Here is an 18,856-nt window from a genome sequence, read left to right as displayed (position 1 = left end):
ACACTCTGAAGCAATTATTATTTAATAAAACATTATTACTTTTTTCACATTTTAATCTTTGGAGCCTAAAGCATTTAATAATGTGTGAAGGAGTAACAGAGGACACTGATTTTTTTACATTAGTAAAGAAAGAACTCTACTTTACCTTACAAGAGAGTTCTCCAGGGTTTTGGGAGACAATGTCTTCATTGGCAATTCCATGAGGCACAGACAGCTTAAACACAAACCCACAAAAGGATTATTCACAATCAAATAGCCTCCTCATAAACTGCTGAGAATGTGGAGATGTCAAATGTGTGCCTAAAGTGCAACTTTTCTAGCAGTTAAACTCTTCACTTGGCTTCCTCAAGCTCTAGATCTAGTGGGATCCATGAGAAATGGATACTAATAGTATCGGAATGTGAAGAATGTGGCCAAAAATTCCCTTTAACAAGTACAACCAGGAAGTTCTATTCTGTAGGACAAGGCCCACCAAGTCTCCTGATTTAAAGCATTTAAAGGATAAATGCTCAGCACCTGACCTCAGAGCCTAAGCCATGTCTTTACTGCAGGGTTCTCAATGGCTGTCATCTGAAGGCTGATAGGGGACTGGAGCCTCCTGTGTAGGGCTTGACTGCTTTCATTTGCCTTCAATTTCCTTTTCTCCTAGAGTCTCTCTGATACCAAGTATCTACTTAAACCCATTTCATTGCCTGACCCCAGTCACTTCGTACTCAGCTGTCTGATCTTAGAATGACTTTTACATCTGCATCCCACCCTTAGCCAGAGGACTGTTCCCTGCCTTGATAAATTTGGTCTGATAAGTGCAGGTCAGAGGGTATATCCAGGAAGTGTGATCACACAAGCTCACTTCCAACAAGAAAAGGCAGATTTCAATCACTCATAAGCAAAGATTCAGAGTGCAAGGAGGTGTCCCTGTAAGGCTGGGTTGGGTGGTGGTGATTCCCAGCATCCCTGTTAAGAGTCCCAGGCTCCCAAAGGAACCTGAGTCTTGATTTTAGCAATTTAATCAAGGAATGTCCATGGAAAAAATGAGAGACTTAAGGAATTATTTCATACTGAGACATACTACTCTAATATACTATCATTTTGAATTTATTAATTTGAGCTATCCAAATGTTTTACTGACATTATACAGCTATGCTAAGAACCAGCAAAATACGGTTTTTCCTGAATGAGGCTCTTAACATAGAATGTCCAAAGCTAGTAGAGACTTTATAGCTACTAATACTACTCATAGTATGGCTTATTGGCTAAGAGCATGGGGCTCAGAGCCAGCTGATCTACGTTCAAATCTTGGCTCTACCAGTAACTGATTTTGTGACCCTGGACAAATTCCTCAACTTCTCTGTGTCTTATTTTTTTTCATTTGTATAATAGAGGTTAATAACAGTATTTACTTCAAGGGCTGATGTGAGGAATAATACACATAAAGTGTTTCAACAACAATCTTTTTTTTTTTTTTTTAACGTTTATTTATTTTTGAGAGACAGACACATCATGAGAGGGAGGAGGGCAGAGAGAGAGAGGGAGACACAGAATCCGAAGCAGGCTCCAGGCTCTGAGCTGTCAGCACAGAGCCTGATGCGGGGCTCAAACCCACGAACCATGAGATCATGACCTGAGCTGAAGTCGGATACTTAACCAACTGAGCCACCCAGGCACCCCTAAAGTGTCTAAACAATATCGGGCGCATAGTAAGTACTCAACACATCAGTCACTGTTCTTATTTATTATTTTAAAGTAACCCATCCCAAAGAACACCCCTGGGTTTTATTCATCAGTTTAAATGAAAATGAGTATACTACCTTTTCCTTATCTGTCTATACCCTTCTCTTAGGATTAGAAAAATCCTAAATGGCTTAAATTTCCTTAATGAGGAAATGTAGAATAACATAATATTGCTAATTGTTGTCTTTGTTAAGAGCCACTGTCACACAATTATTTTAAAAAGTGCAAACAGTTCTGTTCTCCTTCTCATTTTTATTTGTTTTGCATTTTATCAGGCTAACCTGACCAAAGTAGAGAGAGCACATCAGCTCTATTTTCACTTAAGAGTGGGAAATGAACAAACGTTTTGAAGTCACATGATGAAAAAACACATTCAAGAGAACAAAATTAATATCTCAACTACCTCAATTATTGATTAAAAGCTTCTAACCAGTAACTGTTAAATGGGCCATGATAATTAGGTTTCTAAAGGGGAAAGTGAGGAAAAAACATCCATTTTAATGAGAAATTTCCTTCTATTTCATTTTAAATTTTAGTCTGTGGGCAAGGTAGCTGTAAGATATAAACTATATCAAGTTATAAACTATAATATCTGTCAGAGCTACTCCCATCAGTATAATCCACTGGGTCAGGTTTTTCAGTTTGTTTGGTCAAGCCAGACAGCAGGTTACACTCCCGGTCTGCCCTGCTTTCTTTTCCTATAGTTCTTCTAATAATGAAACCCTGCTTTAAAGACCTAGTTTTATTATGGCCTACTTCTCTAAAGCCCTCTTGGTGTCAAGGGGCAAGTCCCCATTTGTCTCATCATCTTTTTCTAAGGAATAACAGATCATTTATATACTTTAGAACAAATCTCTTGATTACAAACATTTTTAAGGGCTACACTCACCATATATTTCCTGTAGAGAGGGTGTCCTGGTTTGGGGCGAGGGGGCAGCACCGGATCTTGATTTTTAAAGACTTGACTCTTGGCTTTCGAAAGTCCAAATGCCAAGTTACTTTGTTTTTTCTGAAGATCCATGTCAGAAGAAGACCGATTAAAAGGCAGTTTTTTATTTGATGCTCTGGTTGCAGAAAGTTTCGGGGGAGGTGGTCTCTCCGGGGCCCCCTTGGGAGGAGGTTGTCGAGTCGGTATAACTTTTCCATTTATAGGTCTGAAAGTCAATGAGGGTGCTGGGAGTCAGTGTTTGATTGATTATTAGGGTCCTGTTTTATTCTTTCTTACACACACACACACAGCTTTCTGCTGGGGTAATACAATTTCTGAAACATGCAGGCCATGCTATTTTTGAGCAAACGACTGCTGCATTAAACATTATATTATTAGAGGAAATGCCATGATGCTCCAGCTTCCTCTTATCTTGCACTAGAGATTCATTAGTTTAAGACAAACAAGCATTTACTATCATGAGCTCTCCAAGGCGCTATTTACTCTTAAACACACCATGACTATTTCAGGAGACTAAGCACTTTCTAAAGTATGAGATGAAATGCTAATAATAAGGTATCAGGTATATTTGACTGGGTCCATACATAATTAGAAAAGGAACACCAAATTCCCTCAATATTTGTGTTAGAGGAATTATTACTAAAACCCTAATTTAGATTAATATAAAGAAAGCTAATTCTGAAAATGGGTAAGACAACCATTACTTTGAAAGTCTTCCCATAATCTCTATGACAAAAATAATTTCCAACATAGTAACATCTTCTGATAGCATCACAGCATTTTGTTCAAGTAGCTCTGGAACTCAGGAGGGCAGGTCCCCTCTGAGCTCACAGTGCCTGTCTCCCTTTGGAGAGGCTTTCAAAAACCAGGCTGGTTTCATAATGGGGAGTATGTGCGTACGTTCATGTATACGTTCAAGGAGCAGAGTTGCTTTAGGTTTAGAAAGGGTCTTGTTCATTTAGTTGAGGAAAAGTAATACAGATCAGTGTTTGTGCTCTGTGAGTTGCTGGGCTTTGTTAAAAGAAAGAAAGAGCAAAGATTCTTACAACCAGATGTCAGAAACAGAGTAGAGGCTAGTGGTCTAGGAGAATTCAGGAGTTTAATGCATCTTCAAAAGATCTTGGACCAACAACACTCAGTTTTGATGACAGAAAACAGAGTCCAGTCTGAGTCATTAGTTTTTCTCTAATTTACTTCTTAAAAGTTTTCTCACACTTACTTACCTTGGTGGCAACCTTGGGGGTCCTCGCACAGAACCTCCTGTTTGACCCATGTGGTCAGATTCCTGCAAGTATCAGACAATGCTTTTCAGTTAAGGTTAGTCTGAAATAAGAGCCTGTCAAGAGGAATTATGGACAACTTTTTGACTAGCTCTCTAAGTGGAAATGTAGCTGAGTTATAGAAAGTAGTTTGAGAGTTTTTAGTCTTAAGCAATATTAACTCATTACTTAACAATATTAACTATTACTTCCTGTATCAGTTGTCAAGTCTGAATACAAGTGAAAACAGAGAGAAGACCAGGGTAGTCTGCTGTTGTGGACCATGGCCCAACCAACTGCACTGTGTGGTTATGCGCCCAGCAGACTCATCAGGTATTAAGGATGATATTTAAATCATGATAGGTTATACAGTAGCAATTTAAGCAAGCACTGAAGGGAATTTTTTAAAAATAGCCTTTATTTATCCTATGACAACACTTAAGATACGCACTGCTCATAAGTTTAAACGTATAATAAGTGAGGTGGTGATTAGTCTGTTTTGCTTACAACAAGCAGATCTCTCATCACTGGGTGGTTTATAGTTTGGGTGGTGGCTTCTGAACTAGGAGGTAGAACACAATAGAAACTTAAGGGATGGCCTGAAAGGAAGGTATGTGAAGAATAATGGAAAAGGCTCAAGAAAGCAGAAAGAGTAAAGGGGGATAACTCAAAAAATAAAAGATGGGTAGAGCAGGAATGTCCGAGCCTAACAGCATATGGGAGAAACTGAAAGTGTGGAGAACAAGAGGAAGATTTCTATAGGAAAAGGACTCAAACTGTGCTGCTTAAACAGATTTTTCAAACATGTTGTAGCCTAAGGATTAGGAAATGAGTATAATAATACATGGAAAATGTTTCCAGATCTTTTTGTTAAAGGATCACAAAGCCAAAACTTCTGTTTTTTGTTTTTTTTTTTTTTGGAAAAAGTCCTCTCTAAATTCTTCTAATTCTGATCGAGTCTCCTTTTTTCACGTTTCCTACTTTCTAAGCCCCCAGTACTGACATGCACAATATAATATTCCTCCAAGGGGGAAAGTGCTAACCCTTTAAAATTACATTGCCTTTTTTTGTAAGGGAGATTTAACTGTCATTTGGGAATGTTCAGGCTAATTCAGACTGTTTTCCTCCCTCTCACCTTATAAATGAGTTGAAACTGACTTCCATAGTGTTCTAATTCAAACTGAATATTAACTACTTTTCCTTAAATACCAAATGATTAATTGCCAGTAACTGCGATCATTTAAGTATATTTCAAAATCCCATTTTTAAAAACAAATTAAGCTTGCCCTTAAAACTTGGTTTCACTAATGAGTTCAATTAATGTAGTGAGGCAAGTCACTAGCCCATAAACCCTGCAATGGTCCATACAAAATCCATGCCTTATAAATCCACCGCTGCCTATATTCCTCCCACTCCTGACAAATCCTGCTATGATTCTGAAAAACTCACTTATTTATTTGGCTACCTTTAATATTAACAAACAGAAAAACACTCTAGCAGAGAGTCAGGAACTCTTACTGGTTTTCTCAAAACTATAGTTGTTAGATAACTTAATAAATGAAGGCATATAAAAAATATAGATGTATACATTTGACACAAAAAGTTATAGATGATGTACTTTAATAACTACATACCACATAATCCTAACCTTGTACAAAATATTAACTGTACTTTTCTCTCAGGGGTGTTATTTTTATGGAGGATCTTAAGTATCTTTTTAGTTTCTCAAATTTTCCACAATGAGAACATTTTGAATCAGGAAAAAAAAGGCAGTATGCTCACATCGCCCAGGAATGTTAGGCACACTGTAGAACATAAATACTGAGAAGAGAGGACTGGCTCCTGTAGAAGCCACTGTCCTAGTGTTTGCTAAAGTCCAGCTTTGTGCACGAGTTCTGCCAACAGCCTTTGGAAGATTAATGATTACGTATTTCCTCCTCTTCAATATTCCACAACTAACTGGAGCCTCTCTGCATCTGTTTTTATAGTTTTTCTTTAGCTCTGACTTCTCTGAACTTTGGCTTACAATGTGTTTGGATAGTTCCTGGTGAAGCTGGTCTTTCTGCTTGTACTGCCCCTGCAGATGCCATCTTTTTGTTCATCTGCTTTGGAATGGTTTCTTATATTCTAACTTCAAAATAATTCCCTAGTTTGTTTGTTTTTGCTGAATTTTAAAAAACACATATTTCTTCCAAGACCACATTCTTGTCTGTTGGAATTTCTTAGGAGCCTCTGCAAAAGTTCCTTCTCTTCTTTCTCCAAGACCTGGTACCACTTCTTAGGCCCTGAATTCACTGGCCAGCTTCTGTGCTACAGCTTGGATTCTTGATACATAGCTGGTGGCGTCTCCTGACTCTCCTGCACTGGCTGGCAGCCTCTTTGGGAAAAGCTTTGGAAGCCCTGAGTTCTCACACAAAAACATCTGCTCCTGCTCCAGGGGCTCCTAATGTTCTTCACCCTAGAGTCCCTGTCCTTCTGGTGAAGAAAGGGAGATTTCGTAACACAGCCATCCTGCCCTAAGATGAAGAAACAGTAAAGAGTTTTTGTTTCGTGCCTCATCAAAGGACACAGTTGGCAAAGATCAAGCCCATCCTCGTGGGTGATTACACTGGTGAAATAGTCTTTTTTTTTTTTTTTTTTTAACGTTTATTTATTTTTGAGACAGAGAAAGAGCACGAACGGGGGAGGGTCAGAGAGAGGGAGACACAGAATCCAAAACAGGCTCCAGGCTCTGAGCGGTCAGCACAGAGCCCGACTCGGGGCTCAAACTCACGGACCGTGAGATCATGACCTGAGCCGAAGTCAGCCGCTTAACCGACTGAGCCACCCAGGCGCCCCGTGAAATAGTCTTTCTACAAATCCTCCCCGATACCCGAAGGCGTTAAAATCTCTGGTCTAATAGTCACTCAGTAATCGTAATCCTCAAACAAAAGGAATTTCTCAGGCATAGATTTGACTTTCTGGCCCTGAAATCTATTATGTGTGACTTTAGCCAACTCATTTCACTTGTGGTCTGTTTCTTTTCTCTTCTTCCTTTAGACCCAGTGCATCTATCATGATATGTATTTATTATAGGACAGCACAGAATGCTTTGGCACTCCTTGGTAAACAGTGTAGGACAGGATTTTCCTGTTCATGTGAGGAACAATTATGATTATAGTACCTCTCCAGATGGTTAAATCTAACTTCCTTTTCTTGTTTTCCTAAAATGTGGGAGTTGCTTTGTGTTCTGCTTAACACCAAATGTAATAATACCTAATACTTTAATAGAGCTTTATGGTTTACAGAAGCCCATTACATGACTTCATGAATGATACATATATGCCTACACATCACCCTCTCACTCTCTTTTACAACCCTTTAGAGTAGAAGTCGGTAACCTGCTCAAGTAAATTTTCCTCCATGGAAATTTGGGATTTTCTTCTATTCAACAACAGTATTGTACCAGCCCTATCATCCCCTAATGGGCTTTCTTGGCCCAGTTTTAATAAAAATTTATTACCAAGTACTTTGAAAATGTAAACCATCACTAAATTTTAGTTCAGCCTACAGGAAAATCTCATTAACTTGATATTGGCTAATTTAATTTAATGTTTCCTTCAAAGAAATCTCTTTTCACTAGATGATTAGATGGGTTTGCGTGTGTAATAAGCATAGTTAATGCACAGTGTAAAACTATTATGAAATTTGAACTGAAAATTTGGTACAGAGATGTTAAGAATTTGTTCCTTTAAAATTTTTTAAATTTTCCTTTTTAAATTTTTAATTAAAGAATAATTGATATATAATACTGTATTAGTTTCAGGTGTATAACACAGTGATCTAATATTTATATACATACAAAATGGGCACTACAGTAAGTCATTACCATCTGTCACCATACAAAGTTGTTACAGTATTACTGACCATATTCTCTATGCTGTACATTACATCCCCATAGCTTATTTTATAACTGTAGGATTATACCTCTTAATCCTCTTTGCATATTTCACACCCCTCCCACCTCCCCTCTGTTTGTTCTCTGTATCTATGAGACTGTTTCCGTTTTGTTTTGTTTTGCTTTTTAGATCCCACATATAAGTAAAGTATACAGTATCTTTCTCTGCCTGACTTATTTCACTTAGCTTAATACTTTCTACGTCCATCCACGTTGTCACAAATGGCAAGATTTCATCTTGTAATGGGTGAGTAATATTTCATTGCACATATACAGCACATCTTCTTTACCCATTAAGTTAATCTATTGATGGACACTTAGGTTGCTTCCATATCTTGGCTATTGCCAAAAATTCTGTGATGAACACAGGGGTGCATATGTCTTTTTGAATTAGTGTTTTCACTTTTTTTAGATAAGTACCTACAAGTGAAATTGTTGGATACGATAATTGTTTCTAATTTTTATTTTATTTGGGGGGGGGAATGAGTGGGAAGAGGGGAGGTGGGGAGGGAGAGAGGGAGAGAATGAACCTCAAGCAGGCTCCATGCTCAGTGCAAAGCCTGACACAGGGCTCAATCCCACGACCGTGGGATCTCGACCTGAGCCAAAATCAAGAGTTGCATGCTCAACCGAGTTAGCCACCCAGGCACCCCTACTTTTAATTTTTTTGAGGAACCTCCACACTGTTTTCCACAGTGGTTGTATAAATTTACATTCCCACCAACAGTGCAGAGGGTTCCCTTTTCCCTATATCCTTGCCAACACTTGTTAAAGGAACTGGTTTCTTTTGAACAAACCTTAAAAGATAATCTACCATATGGGAGTTTCAAACAGCATGGGGAAATGGTATTGAGGTTGAAAAAATATATATATATATATACATATATATATATATATATATGTATACATAGATACAGAGAACAGAGGGGAGGTGGGAGGGGTGTGAAATATGCAAAGAGGATTAAGAGGTATAATCCTCCAGTTATAAAATAAATAAGCTATGGGGATGTAATGTACAGCATAGAGAATATGGTCAGTAATACTGTAACAACTTTGTATGGCGACAGATGGTAATGACTTAATGTAGTGCCCATTTTGTATGTATATAAATATTAGATCACTGTGTTATACACCTGAAATACAGTGTGTATATATGTGTGTGTGTGTGTGTGTGTGTGTGTGTGTGTGTGTATATATATATATAAAACTCTTTGACTACCATTGTTAACAAGTGCATGATAAAGTACTATTTTTTAATTAAAAATTTTTTTTCCCTAAATTTCAGATTAACAAATTCTTATGGTTATTATCTTAAAATCATGTCACTAATTGGATATTTTAAATAAAAACTGATAATTGGACTAAGTCTATTTCCACAAATATTAAAGGTTTTTAGAGATTTTCAAGAACTTCTGCCTAATTATTAGTACCATGTAAAAGGCAATGTCATTCTATCACTATAGGAAAAAATATTTTATGATGAAATATCACAAACTGGCTTAATTCCTTTGTCCTATAGGAATTTTTTAAATATTGAACATCACCTTAAGTAAGTACACGGGGCTTAGAAATGGTTTGCAATAAAGGTCTTTACCAGACCAACAGTAAAATAATTCAGACATCAGCTGAGTATTTAAAATTAGCGCATAGCTTGGTCTTCAATCTAAGACAATTTATAGTAACCACTTACCAAGTTTCTAGTTCTGTCAACATTACTCAGTTTTCCAGATACTACACTGTAAGTGTTTCCAATAGGTTTTTCAGTAGGGAGAGGAGGTGGGCTTTGCAGATCCTCTTGTAAACCTGGAAAAACAGCAGTAATTCATCAATAATTTAGGGCCTTTGAGGATTCCAAAGTATGAAATAATTGCAGCTTGGTTCCTTAGGAAAATGGCTGTCCTAACAGATCCATACAAAGAGTGGACAGCTAAATAAGTGAGAAAGAGCTTCAGAAAAAGGATGGGTTTAGCAGGCATCAGTTAGTTTTACTGAACGTTATATAGAGTAAAAATAATACTAAATAATTAAACAGCAGCCAGCAATTTTGAAAACCTTCAATGTGCCAGGCAGTAAGGCACCTTATTCGTATACATTTCTCCAACCAATGACTATCTATGTGCTAGATCTGTGTAGTTCACTAGCCAGTTGTTGCATGTGGTGATTTAAATTTAAATATTAAATAAAATTACAAATTCAGTTCCTCAGTTGCACTAACTACACTGAAATAGCTAGCACTTGAAATGTTCAGTTGCCATAATAGACAGCATAGTTTTAGAACGTTTCCACCTTTGCAGAGAGTCCTATGCACTATCTAGCACTATGCTAGATAATATCCTAATTTTGCAGATGAAGAAACCAAAGCTGACAAGAAAATATATAAGCTATCTGAAGTCTTAATGCTAGTAATTTTGGGTTTTGAACCCAGAAGCCTGTACTCACTATAATATGGCATGCTGTTTCTTTAATAGGTTGTGTATCCAACCCTCCCCCATCCAAATAATTGAATGTGTTTTCTAATTCATTAGCTCCAGATTAATGGGTTTAATTGCCTTCAATTTAACAAACAATATCTTCACATCCAAACTACATCCTTAACTCAGTGATAGTATACCCCCAGCTTATTTTAAAAAGAAGGAAAAGATCAGATTTAATTAGTGGCAACTAATTAAAATCTGTGTGCAAAAACACTTGGAGAAAGGATGACTGTAACATACTAAAGGAGGCTAAAGCTAATGGTGATTTAGGCACGGAAAGGAGACGGGAATTCTTTTCATTCTTTCAAATGAACACTCTCTGCTCTCACTTCACATGAAATACCTATAACAAGAGGATGGTTTGTCAGGTTCCTATTTTATCTACAGACAGGAAACACTCTCAAAAGAAGGAAAATACCCAGGCCAGCTACTATGAAAACAATGATTTAGAGACAGGCAAGCATTCTTAGGGAGCGGCAGGGCTACTCTGGAAATGAAGACACATAGGAAGATTTCAACTGAGTTGCCATCTTGAGGACTTTCTCTGTGGAACAATTTTCTTATTCTTACAAGGAGATGCTGAAATCATTTAGGACGCTGTATTGCTGCGACAAACAATTAAGGGTACAAAGCAGTAAGAATATGAAAGTAGAGAGGAGATGCCTTACTGGCAGGAAAGGACATAGGGGTTATCAGGTATGGATGTGAGGGGGGGAGGTGGAGATTTCCAATTTCAAATAATGTGGTCGGTGGAGGTCTCAATGAGAAAAGTGGCATTTGAGCAAAGACCTGAAGGAATGTTGAAGGAGGGAGCCATGCACATACCTGGGGAAAGGACATCCTAGTCAGAAGAAACAAATTTCAAGAGGAAAGAGCTGACATGTTCAAAGAAGGCCAAGGGGTTTTGCTTCACAAAGCTATTCCTTTCTTCGCCTGACCATTCCAAGTTCTTCCGACACCAAGGCACATATGAATTGCTGAATAACTGTGGTAAGTACAATTCTGGGGAGCTGGTTTTTGATGTAAATAGAAACAGTGCTGTAGAAACAGGCACTTCAGTTCTCTCACAGACAGCACTTGGAATCCAACTTTCTAACAGCTCCTGGAACTTTGTCAGAATAATAAAGGTGCTTCCTCAATATATCCTTTTCAGGGGGTGCATGGGTGGCTCAGACAGTTAAGCGTCTGACTCTTGGTTTCGGCTCAGGTCTTGATCTCATGGCTTGTGGGTTTGAGCCCCGCATCAGGCTCTGTGCTGACAATGTGGAGCCTGCTTGGGATTTTGTCTCTCTTTCTCTCTCTGCTTCTCCCCTGCTCTCTATCTCTCTCTCTCTCAAAATGAATAAACTTTAAGAAATATATATCCTTTTCAGGATTTCAGGACTATTTTTTATTAAAAAATTTTTTTTCATGTTTTTATTTATTTTTGAAGAAGAGTGAGACAGAGCATGAGTGGAGGAGGAGCAGAAAGGAAGACACAGAATTTGAAGCAGGCTCCAGGCTCTAAGCTGTCAGCACAGAGCCCGATGCGGGGCTCGAACTCACGAACTGTGAGATCATGACCTGAGCCAAAGTCAGACGCTTGACCAACTGAGCCACCCAGGTGCCCCAGGATTTCAGGACTATTAAGCCAATTTATAAGTATGCAGAAAAGAATGAACATAGCAGGCCTGAGACTGCTTATTCTCAGAAAGATATGCTTCCAAGGTTGGTTCTTGCTGGAATCTGGGAACTTGGGCTTTGGGAAGGTTCCCACCATCCCCAGAACTGATAAAACAAAAGAATATGGTTTATGCTGAATACCTGCTTTCCTTCTGGGATTCTGGAATTTTGGAACATGCCAAAATTGCTAGAGGTGCCTATGTGACCAGCCCCCAATAAAAACCTTGGGCATTGAGTCTCTAATGAGCTTCCTCGGTTGACAACATTTCACCTGTGTTGTCACAACTGGTTCCTGGGGGAGTTAAGTATAGCCCTTGTGATTCCCCTGGGAGAGAACACACAGAAGCTTGTGCCAGGTTTCCTCTAGGCTTTGCCCCATGTACCGTTTCCCTCTGCTGATTTTGCTTTGTATACTTTTGCTGTAATAAATCACAGCTGTGAACATAACTATGTGCTAAGTCCTGTGAGTCCTCTAGCGATCATCAAACCTGGGGGTCTTGGGGACCCTGATACAGCAGAAGAATAAATTCAAATATAAAAACTGTATTGCTTAAAACCCACATGAGCTTCAGGCAACATTTATTATCATTATATTTCACTACACTTGTTAAAATCTAGGATACATTTTAACAAGGTAACGGCAAGCAGGCAAACAACCCAATGTCTGTGATACTTCTATAGCCCACTGATTTGTGGACTATATAATGCTGTCAAAAGAAATGAACCACCAGTTTTTTAATCTACCACATAACCTCCTAAGAAGCGAGGACCCACCAGAGTTTGGTACCCTTGACTTTTTCCTTCTCCTCATTCTTCACAGTAACTCAGTTCACTCTTTTCACTATTTGGCTTAGAGCCATCAATTAATAACCATCAAAAGACCAAAACCAGTATGATCCATCTGGGTAGTATTTTATAGAGAAACCACACCCATAAACTAAAGGGGTTTCATGGCATTCCAGGGTATGCTTGCAAAATAACCCACGGATGCTACAGGTGAAGGACTGGGGACATTTGATCTGCTATGAGGAGGAATGGAGTGACAGGATCTCCTGTTAGATAAAAAGCAAGGATGCATCTGGTCTATGAAAATGCACCGAATGAAATGAAACGATAGCAGAAGCTCATGGAGAAAGCTGTGTGATCACTCCAAGCATTGCCAAGAACTGCTTTGGAACACACCGTCCATGCACGTGCGTGTACACATACATGTACTTTTACACACACTTTTAAATAATCTCCAGGGTCTCAAATAAATGGGCCTGGCCCTCTTGGCTTCTCTTTTACAATAAATATTAGATTTCTTCGTGGTACATATATAGGCTCATACAAAATTTCATTTATTGTGCCGGTAAAAAAAACAAGGAAGAAAACAGTATAAAAATGTTGTGTTATGCTAATTTTAAAAATGTTTAATACATGATTATGTTTTTATAATTTTGGTTAACTGCTCTTCACACAACTCATGCATACTTACACTTAGATTATGCTGACTGGAATAAGATACTGTATCCAGAGAGACACATACAACTTTATTTGCTGTCAGTTTCAATTAGTTCATAGGAGAACGACTTGGGAGTTAAGAGGTGTTGATGCCCTGGTGCAGTCAAAAATCCAAATTAACTGTTGACTCCCCAAAAACTTAACGACTAATATAGCCTAGTGATAAACTAAGTAGCCCAATAACACAGATTTTAGGTTTTATGTGTTATATACTGTAGTCTTACAATGAAGTAAGCTAGAAAAAAGAAAATGTTAAGGAAACCATAAAGAGGAAATATTGACAGTATTGTAAGAGATCTGTGTACAAGTGGACCCACACAAGTTCACACCTGTGTTGTTCAAAGGTCAAGCGGACTTTCCTGCCATCTTTACCAGAGGCACTAACAGGATACTCCAATTGTTCTGAGTTTCAGTCTCTCTCTATTCTCTCTGCCTAGAGATGATGGTATAGAGAAATGAAATCCGTATTTACTGTACCAACTGTCTAAAGAACTGTGAAAAAAAAATAACTTGTTTTTAAATGTTCTTGGACTATAAATAATAATAAATGGCCGAATGCACATAATTTCAAAAGCAGACATTGATAAATTAGTATATATTTTCCCCAGGCTCTTGGAGAAGCAGATAAAGAAAGCAGATTAGTGCTTACATTTTCCCGGTTTGGCTGGAATTCGAATCACAGTGGGCTTCCTGGTGGGTGCTGGTTGAACTGCTCGTTCTTTTGTTGGTTCTGTTTTTGTGGGGAGCTGAAAGGGATCTAATGAAAAACACAGTTTATTTTGCATGTTTTCGTTAACATGGACTCAACAAAAAACCTCATTCATAATTAAAGAGTCATATTTTCATGCCCCAGGGAAAACTATTCATGGATAAACAAAATCTCAGTTTGCAGAGACAAACACAAAGTCGGAGCTCATGAAAGGAAATAACTTGGTGCTCTGTAAATAATTCATGTGGCTTTTCTTCCTCTCTGATGAGAGATATCCAGGACAATCTTGAATTATGAAGAAGCAATCCTTCAAGGGAGTACAGTCATTTCGCAAGTGTTGCCTGAAAATGAGGGGCAACTGAAACGAAGAGCCAATTTCCCCCTATCGTGAAGCCTCCCAGATTCCCCAGGAAAGAAGGCCTTTTCTCCCTCCCACTCCTGTGCCTGTCCCAGAAAACTCAGGCACAAGGCTCACCAAGGGCCCTCATCCTACCTAGCACCGTCCCTGATACAGAGTGTGCCTGGCACACTTTGCTGAGCAGAGTGTCAGTCGTTCAGTAAAACCACACTTCAGTTAACATGAAAATGAAAAATGTTTTATCTCTGAAATACGATAAGACATCTTCCTTCAAATATTTCATTTGGGGGCAAGGATACAGGACTTGGCATTTCTCCACCTTAACTGACTCATTTAAAATTGACAGTGTATGTTTAGAGAAAGTATTTTATTTATTTTTATTTTTTTATTAAAAAAATTTTAATGTTTATTTATTTTTGAGACAGAGACAGAGACAGAGTGTGAACAGGGGAGGGGGAGAGAGAGAGAGGGAGACACAGAATCCAAAGCAGGCTCCAGGCTCTGTCTGAGCTGTCAGCACAGAGCCCAATGCAGGGCTCGAACTCACAAACTGTGAAATCATGACCTGAGCCAAGTCGATGTTTAACTGATTGAGCCACTCAGGTGCCCCTAGAGAAAGTATTTTAAATAGAGACATAATTAACCAAACTTTTTTACTGAAAGAAACCATCTTTTTTCTTTAATGTAAATATTCTTTTCAGTACTTTAGGGAAATGCCCATATCATTTTTTTAAAGACGAGAAATCTGAAAGTAAGTAGATTAGCAAAAATAAAATAAATGCTGTATAATGGATACTCTCTGTAGCAAACAGGATCTCTTGAGGCCTCCTTTGCCTTTACTCACCAAGAAGCAGGATGAGTATATGCTGTAATTCTGCACCTGTTCTATGGAATCTTAACTATAGGGAGATACTCCCTATAAAAACAATGTACAGCACAGCTCCTGTGATGAACAGCATTCATGTTCTGCCTATTATGAGCTGTGGTTCAATAAGCACCTTTTGCTGAGCAGCTATTTTCAAGATACATGAAGAGCTGAGCTAACGATAAGAAGGCCTTTCGGCCCCTAGATACTTGACCTTCCCTTCCATGCAGCTCTCAGGCAACCTTACCTGAGATCACTTGCTCACTAGCCACTTGCTCACATATAGGATGTCTACCATGTGCCAGTAACAATGGTAGGTGGGAAGATACTATGGTAAAGTACAATCCCATTTTATTCTCTACCGCCTAGGAATGGCCCTGAGATGGCATGCCAGGTAAAACTATTATTACTGGCTAGTGAGAAAAACAAAAACAAAAAAAAATCAGAGGAGTCCTCTATGGAAACCTATTAGCTCACAATGAAGCAATCTTGTCTATGTTCAAAAACCCAACTCAAGATTATCACAACAGTATCAAACTTGAAAAAAAGGATCTTGCAATAGTGTAACTTTATTCCACTGTAACCTATGTCCTCACAAAACAAAGAAAGCTCCTTTTAGCTCTAAATACATTTTTTAATTCTATATTTTGTTATAGCATTATTTTTTACTCCAAAAGAGTATTTATTATAAAAATGGGAAACATTAAGAAATATTTGATGGAAAGCCTTCTATAATCCCATCTCTTCAGTAATGATTAAAACTTGGTATATTTTTTTACCATATTACATGTATTGTTATACAGGTATTTTGATAAACAAAAAAACAGGACTTTATGTCTTTCTTTGTAATTTGCTTTTTCACTTTGTCCGCTCAATATTGCTTGGAAGCCTACTACGAATCAAATAGTATACTAGGTGCTGGGAATACTTCAGTGAACAGCAAAGAACTCTGTCCCCACGGCACTTACATTCCATCAGGGAGATGAAGATAATCAACAATAAATATAATAGATACATCGGTCACGTGGCACATTACATGAAAAGTACTACTGAGAAAGGAAAACGTAGAGCATGGTTAGAGACTCTGGGTGTGGGCAGAAGGGAAGCAGTTTGCAGCATGAAACTGGAGTGCAGGGGGTGAGGGAGGGGAGTTCTCTAGGGTCATCTTTCCAACAACTGGATTTTACATATTCTAATAGTCCTTCCAACTTCAATAATATACATGTGGTCTCTAGGAAACAGTAATGGATAACAGGGGATAGGTGCAATTGTATTAAAGCTCATTACTACAAATATTACCTGAATGTGGACTCCCTGAATGGTTCATCTGAGTAATACTAGCTAAAACGAGAGAATCTGAAGACCCTATGTAATCCTGGCATGCATTTTATTCAAACACAGAAACATAGCATCTTTCCTTTGTGCTGATCTTTCCCTTCTGTTCACCTCTCTCCCTATCATTGCCTTTACTCTGCTTCCCAGGCCTTTGTTGGAACCCACTGACTTCCAAGGACCCACTTTTCTTCCCCCAGCAGCGGTGGAGACTTTGTTCAGAGACTTGACTGCCCTCTCTCCCCCTTATCTTGGTTGTCACATCCCATTCTCTCAGGGCTCTTGTTTTCTACTGGGAAAAGCACCAAAAATTCACAAAAAGGAGTAAGGCTGTTAAATGTTCACTTGTACTCTACCTTTCAAGTGGCATTTCTGCTTTAATAGCTCCTTCTGGTGCCTACAATCTGTTGATTATTAGTACAGGCTTTTAGTTGATGTTGTCTTTTTGGGTGGGTGTGGAGGGGGAAGAAAATCTTGAGCATGGAATGACCTCAGCTATTTCCCAACTCATATTATATTCTGAGCCAGTACACCACCTACATTCTTTCACATTCCGGGAGGGAGAGCACGAACAAAGGGGGCATCAGGCAAAAGGGAAAAGACATTGCCAATCACAGGGGGCATCCAAATTATGCTCTCTGTTTGGAGGACTGGCCTCAGACACCTGCCCCAAATCCTGCACAGTATGTAACCTCATCTTCTGCATCCAAGGGTCCAGTGATTTTTTTTTTTTTAACCTTAAGGACTTAAATTGAAGTAGTATAGATATAATTTATATAACAAAGTATTCAAAGTGTCCTTCCTAGTTATCTACTCTTTCTCCGTCTTTACCTTTAATATCACTAGCTACTCTTTAATAATTGGCACTCAGATCATGTAAAATTATTCTACTATGTCTCTGGAAAAAAATTATTTCTCAATACAGTGAGCAAGGAAATCTCAGTGTTCTAGTGCTGCAGGCTATTTGGCAGGAGTGGGTCTGTTTGATGACCTGCCCCAGCTGTGCTCACTGAGTCAGTGAGCTCAGCATCTGCCTCTCTTGTCTGCGAGCTGTCCAGGGCTGTAATGCAGACAAGGTGTGCATATTAGTGGGGAGGACAAATAGCATCACTTCAATAAGAAGGTGGGACCAGAGGCCTGATTTTTCTTGATGATGCTATGCAAATCTCTCTTTAGCTACACTAGTATGAAGTTTACTTGTTATGTCCATTTATGAACAGGGTTATTTTTTTCTAACAGAAATCTAAGTGGGCAATATATAAAATAAGGATGGCATCTCATGTTTGGGAACTCCAGGCATTGTCAAGCAGAGAACTGAATCACTGGTACTATTAAAATGTTTAAAGTTCATAACCTTTGACCCAGTAGTCTCACTTTTGGAAATTTATTCCTCAGAAATAAAAACACTAGTAGAAATGGCAATGTTTATGACAGTGTTTACTGCAGTATTTTCTGTAGAGGAAAAAGAAATCCAACAATCTAAAAGCACCATCCATCAATAGGGGAAATGTTCAATCAACTATGATACACTCATACTAAGAAATATCAGGCAGGTATAAGGAAACAAGAAGTTAGACCTACTGACCTAAAAAGAAGTCCATAAATCTCACTGTTAAATAAAAAATGACAAAGGGCAGGGGCGCCTGGGTGGCTCAGGCCACTAGTTGGTTGAGTGTCCAACTCTTGATTTCAGCTTGGGACTGTGTCCTGTGTTTGGCTCTGTGCTGAGCACGGAGCCTGCTAAGATTCTCTGACTCCCTCTGCCCACCCCTCACCCTCGCTCTTAAAAAAAAAAAAAAAAAAAAAAAAAAAGACAAGGGTATAGTATGGTAAAACTGTTTGTAAAAGTAGGTAAAAGTACCTGTATGTATACATGTTTGTAAGCTTTGGTTTGAAATGTCCAAAGACATGGAAAGCTACATACAGTATTGTTTACACTGGTTCCTCTGAGGATATGGATGGATTGGAGGGAGATACATTTTTTTTTCTTTCACTAGATGTTTGCATTGTTGACTTGTTATAGCAGTATAACATTACTTTGTAACAGAAAAAAATGCAGTAAGATAAAGCCAATCAC

The 18,856-nt window shown here is 38.5% G+C and overlaps 1 protein-coding gene across 2 annotated transcripts in view; it reads right to left on the bottom strand.

Moving 5' to 3' along the window:
• Positions 1 to 18,856, bottom strand: part of SH3D19 (SH3 domain containing 19) — a 186,525-nt gene that overhangs the window by 22,610 nt on the left and 145,059 nt on the right. For both annotated transcript variants that reach the window (XM_042935313.1, XM_042935315.1), the window contains 5 exons: positions 14,165 to 14,272; positions 9,567 to 9,679; positions 3,904 to 3,965; positions 2,621 to 2,885; positions 146 to 214 (listed from right to left, as the gene is read on the bottom strand). In XM_042935313.1, coding sequence (XP_042791247.1) covers positions 146 to 214; positions 2,621 to 2,885; positions 3,904 to 3,965; positions 9,567 to 9,679; positions 14,165 to 14,272 — 617 coding nt within the window. The remainder of the gene's footprint in view (positions 1 to 145; positions 215 to 2,620; positions 2,886 to 3,903; positions 3,966 to 9,566; positions 9,680 to 14,164; positions 14,273 to 18,856) is intronic.

Source organism: Panthera leo, chromosome B1 (genome assembly GCF_018350215.1).
Source record: "Panthera leo isolate Ple1 chromosome B1, P.leo_Ple1_pat1.1, whole genome shotgun sequence".
Classification (NCBI taxonomy): domain Eukaryota; kingdom Metazoa; phylum Chordata; class Mammalia; order Carnivora; family Felidae; genus Panthera; species Panthera leo.
Note: the sequence above shows the minus strand (reverse complement) of the source record. Positions and strands in the feature narration are given on the sequence as shown.